General features: G+C 39.8%; 1 protein-coding gene across 1 annotated transcript; it reads left to right on the forward strand.

Moving 5' to 3' along the window:
* Positions 1-679: 679 nt before the first annotated feature.
* LOC133779707 (uncharacterized) lies at positions 680-3,517 on the forward strand. Its single transcript, XM_062219634.1, has 3 exons — positions 680-1,543; positions 1,645-1,833; positions 1,955-3,517. The coding sequence occupies exons 1-3, from the start codon at positions 680-682 to the stop codon at positions 3,515-3,517; spliced, it is 2,616 nt and encodes an 871-aa protein (XP_062075618.1).
* Positions 3,518-5,214: the final 1,697 nt, after the last annotated feature.

Below are 5,214 nucleotides of genomic sequence, written 5' to 3' on the forward strand. Positions count from 1 at the left end.
GTAGAAATGGAAGTTACCGAAAACCCTCCGAAAAGTATACAATATATCAATGAACATAGCCAAATCATGGAGCAGGGGGTTGAGTATGAATAGTTACCAATTAAGTGTAAGAATTGTGCTGGTTTTGGTCACTCAATGACAGAATGTAGGAAGGATAAGAATGCTCAGTGGGTCATGAAGGAGTCCATAACAGATAAGGAGAAAAAGGAACAGGGTTCAGATGGAAATAAGGATGTAGAATTGGAGCATGCTGTGACTCAGGCAAGTACAGAAGAGGGTAAGGTTTAGGCCGACCTAGATGAGACTCTTTTACCTAATAATGGGGATTCAGATGGGAGTGAAAAAAGTGATCAGACTAACCAACATTTGCATACTCCAAAAAAAGTTGCTGTTCAATCTAAGGAGGGACAGAGGTCAGTTACTATTGCTAAGAACTTAGGTCAAAAGAACAAGAGATCAAACAAGTTTGTGGTGCTTCAAGAGGACCTGGTGAGTGGTAAAGAAGGAAATTCATTTTCAGTTTCCTCCAATGGATAGTAGTAATATTTTGAGTTGGAATGTTAGGGGGCTTAATGGTGTTAATAAACATAGCCCTGTTAGTGACCTTTGTAATAGTAATAGAATAGGAGTTGGTGGCCTTTTAGAGACTAAATTGAAGGGCAGCAAAATAAGTAGGTTTATGGATCTTCATTTTCCGAATTGGGATTACTATACTAGTTCAGTTATTGAAGGCCGTCTTTTGATAGTTTGGAGGAAGTCATTTGTTAAGATCAATATTTTAGAGGAATCTAACCGATTTGTTCATTGTTTGGTTAAGTTGACTGGTGTGCAGCAGGATTTTGGTGTTACTTTTGTCTATGGTTTTAATTCGATTGAAGGAAGGAGAAGTCTTTGGGAAGGGCTACGAAGGCCGTTTCTTAAGGAAAAAGCTTGGTTATTTTTAGGGGACTTTAATGCCCCTTTTTCAGGCAAAGACAGATCGGGAGGTAAGCCTATTTCAGACTTAGAGTTGGTTGACCCCATTCGGTGGCTTGCAGATGCTTATGTAGAGCCTTTAAAAAGTGTTGGTTCTTATTTTACTTGGATCAATAACCAAAATGGTGTAGCTAGAATTTACACTAAAATAGATCATGTGCTCATAAATGAGAAATGGCTTGATTTGATTCCTCAGTCTACTGCTATGTTCAGATGGGAAGCTATATCAGATCACTGCTCTTGTCTTGTTAAAACTCAGGTTTCAGAGAAGATGGGGACTAGGGTGTTTCGGTTCTATAACTATTGGACAGAGCATCATGATTTTCATGCTCAGGTTTTAAGGAGCTGGAAGTCTCCGATTAGAGCTGCTGGTATTAAGGCCATTTATCTTAAATTGCTGAGACTTAAACATTGTTTGAAAGCCTTTAATATGGACAAAATTGGTGATCTGAAGGTTAACTACTACAAGGCTAAAGAGAATTATCAAAAAGCTCAAATGCAAGCTCAAGCTTACCCCCATGTTCTTAGTTATCAGGAAGCTGAGAGGATAGCAGCTGAAGCATTTTCAGTTCAGGAAAGGCTTTATCAAAGTTTTTTAATTCAGAGAAGTAAGGGAACTTGGCTGAGACAGGGAGATTTGAATACTTCCTTTTTTATGCTTTTTTAAAGAAGCATAAAGCGGAGAATGGCATTGTCTCATTCATTACAGAAGATGGCAAATTAATAGATAAATTCTCAGAAGTGGTTTCTCATTTTGTGGGGCATTTCAGAGATTTTTTGGGAAGTTCTAGCTCGGCTACAGGAAGATTAAAAGTTCAGATTGTAGAGATGGGACCTCAGCTTTCTGTTGAGCAGCAAGTGAAGCTTCTAAAACCTTTTTCTAGGAAGGAGATTCGGGAGTCTTTATTTAGCATTCCTATAACCAAATCTCCAGGTCCTGATGGATTTGGTTCAGGATTTTTTTAAAGCTATTTGGCAGGACATAGGGGATGAGGTGTGTGCTGCTATTACTCAGTGTTTTGAAACTGGTAATTTCCCTACTGAGCTCCACGAAACAACCTTATCTTTGATTCCTAAGGTAGCTAACCCCTTACGGGCTGTTGACTATAGACCCATAGCCTGTTGCTCTACATTGTACAAGTGTATGGCGAAATTGATTTGTAAGGGACTGGCCGATATTCTCCCCGATCTTGTACAGCCCAATCAGGGAGCATTTGTCAAAGGTCGCTCTATTGCCCATAATATTATGATTTTTCAAGATCTCATCAAAAACTATGGGAGGACTTCTACTTCATCAAGATGTGCTATCAAGATAGATCTTAGTAAGGCATATGACACGGTAGATTGGGATTTTCTTGAGGACCTGTTAAAAGCTCTTAAATTTCGTATGAAATTCATAGGTTGGGTCATGTCTTGTGTTAGGAATACTTCCTATTTTCTTCTGATGAATGGCAGAATTCAAGGCAAATTTAAAGGTGGGAAAGGGCTGAGACAAGGTGACCCCATGTCACCTTTGTTGTTTGTCCTTATAATGGAATACCTGACAAGAAGCTTGCAACTAGCTGCTCTTAATTCTCCCTTTAGATATCACCCAATGTGTAAAAGTCTCAAGCTCATTAATCTGTGCTTTGCGGATGACTTACTGTTATTCTGTAAGGGCTCTCTCACTGCTGTTACGGCTGTCAAGGAGGTTCTTGATGACTTTGCTTCTACCACAGGTCTATCCATTAACCCTGATAAATCTCATGTCTTTTTTGGTGGAGTTTCTAGCAATGACAGAACCAGAATTGCCCTTGAATTAAATCTGACAGAAGGTTCTTTTCCTCTAAAGTACCTTGGGGTTCCTATGAGGCCTACTAAATGGAAACATGAAGATTGTGAGGTTATCATTCAGAAATTTCGCTTAAAGATTCAGAATTGGGCGAGTAGACACCTATCGTTTGCTGGCCGGATTCAACTTATTAATTCAGTTTTGCTTGGGCTTCGAAACTATTGGATGTCTATTTTTGTTTTGCCTCAAAGCATACTCAAGGAAATTGAAAAGATCTGTCAGGGTTTTCTGTGGGGCTCTTCTGGGCAGAGAAGCAAGATTCACATTCCCTCTTGGCAGAAGGTTTGTCTCCCTAAAGCCTATGGAGGCTTGGGTTTCAGAGATGGAGTAACTTGGAACCGAGCTGTTCTAGCTAAATATGTTTGGGCTTTATCTGCTAAACTTGATTTGCTATGGGTTAAATGGATCCATTCCATATATTTGAAAGGTGTCAATTTCTGGAACTATGATTTAATAGCTGATTGTAGTTGGTATTGGTGGAAGATATGTCGTCTCAAGGATCATTTTAGCCCTGCTGATATACTTTCTGCTGGTGCGCAAGGGAAGTTTAAGTCTTCTAGGTTGTATAACAGCCTCTTAGTCCAGCAAAGGGTAGAGTATTACAGAACTGTTTGGAGTAGAATTATCCTCCCAAATCACAGGTTTATGCTTTGGCAAGTGGTTAATTCTCAGCTTTTAACTAGGGACAATCTCAGAAGGCTGCATGTTTAATTGGCTTCAGTGATGTGCCCAGTTTGTGAAAGATTTCTGGAGAGCAATTCTCATCTTTTCTTTGATTGTAGTCTCTCTAATCAGTTGGTTAAAAGCATCTTTGACTAGTTGGGGTTCGTTGCTTGGCCTCTCGATTTTCATAGCTGGATGGTATGGCTAGCTAGAGTTCGAAATGGAGTAAAAGCTGCTATTGTGAATATGGTTTTTGCTGCAGTCACTTACAGTATATGGAGAAATAGGAATAGGTGCTTTTATGATGGTTATTCCTCAACAGTAATGAAACTAACTCAGGAAATTAAATATACTACTAAATATAGGCTAAATATAGTGTCCAAAAGTCATATCTCTGTTCAGGACCAAGTGTATATTCGGCAACTCCAATGTAATTAGTTGTTTTCTAGTCTGGTTTGTGGTTGGCAGGTGCTCCTGCTTGTGTTTGAGTCCTTGACTCTCATTTGTATTGTTCAATTGTTCAATGAAGTTCAATTTTATTCTTGATAAAAAAAAACATTTAAAATACAACAATAAACTACTTCTTTGGGATAATCTGAGAGATTCCCGCGTAGGCACGACTGATTCTAGTCTAAGCTGTTGCTGGAACTTCGCTTGCATAACAATAATCTGTTTAGTAAGTCGACGTCACTCCTTGGAGAAATACTAGTCGGCAAAAACATTTGACCGGTCGGCTATGTACTCCACCGGTCGGCCAAACACCTCATTGGTCAGCCAAGCACCTCACTGGTCGGTCAAGAACTTCTCCGGTCGGTCAAACACTTCACCGGTCGGCCATGCACTCCACCGGTCAGCCAAACACCTCATTGGTCGGCCATGCACTCCATCGGTCGGCCAAACACCTCACTGGTCGGCCAGGCACTCCACCGGTCTAACATGACACATCTCTGGTCTAACATGGCACATCTCTGGTCTAGCACGACACTTCTCTGGTCTAACATGACACATCTCTGGTCTAACATGGCACATCTCTGGTCTAGCATGACACTTCTCTGGTCTAGCATGACACATCTTTGGTCAGTCAAAAATCTTCACCGGTCGGACATAAATTCTATCAGATCGGTCAGATCACTTTATCACAACTTCGAAGAGCCAACAAATTTATTGACTATTAATGTGCCATTTATTGACCATGTATTGCCACTTGTCACTTCTGATTGCCACATCATCGAACTGAAATTTTGGGGATAACAATGAGCAAGATAGCCCCAAATGCAAAAATGGTGCAAGCTAGGTTTTTTTGCATTCCACAATTCCGGTGGTGTTTTTCTAATGGTCTTAGATGGGACTACATTCAAAATGTACGTTGTTGTTTGAAGTGCATATCCTCATAATGGGAGAGGATGTGAAGAATAGCTTAGCATATACCTGACCTTGTCTAACAAGGTCATGTTTCTTCTTTCAGAAGCATCATTTTGTTGTGGCATCCCTGGTGCTCTAAGTTGGGATAGAATACCATGCTCCAGCAATAAATCTTTGAATTCTATATCGAAATATTATCCACCTCGATAAGATCGAAGTGTCTTTAGAGTCTTACCTAATTACTTCTCAATCTCAGTTTTTAATTCTTGAAACTTACCAAAGGTTTTAGATTTTCTATGCATTAGGTAAGTATGATCATATCTTGAGTAATCGTCAATAAAAGTGACGAAATACTCATACCCACCTCTTGCTTGTACATTGAT

This window comes from Humulus lupulus, chromosome 5 (genome assembly GCF_963169125.1).
Source record: "Humulus lupulus chromosome 5, drHumLupu1.1, whole genome shotgun sequence".
In the NCBI taxonomy this organism is placed as follows: Eukaryota; Viridiplantae; Streptophyta; class Magnoliopsida; order Rosales; family Cannabaceae; genus Humulus; species Humulus lupulus.

What these genes read in the sequence shown, in the direction of transcription:
- LOC133779707 (XM_062219634.1), top strand. Translation starts at nt 680, where the DNA reads ATGGATCTTCATTTTCCGAATTGGGATTACTATACTAGTTCAGTTATT. An exon ending in TAGCAGCTGAAGCATTTTCA is followed by an intron (nt 1,544 to 1,644) that starts GTTCAGGAAAGG and finishes GCTTTTTTAAAG; the next exon opens with AAGCATAAAGCGGAGAATGG. An exon ending in AGCTTTCTGTTGAGCAGCAA is followed by an intron (nt 1,834 to 1,954) that starts GTGAAGCTTCTA and finishes GCTATTTGGCAG; the next exon opens with GACATAGGGGATGAGGTGTG.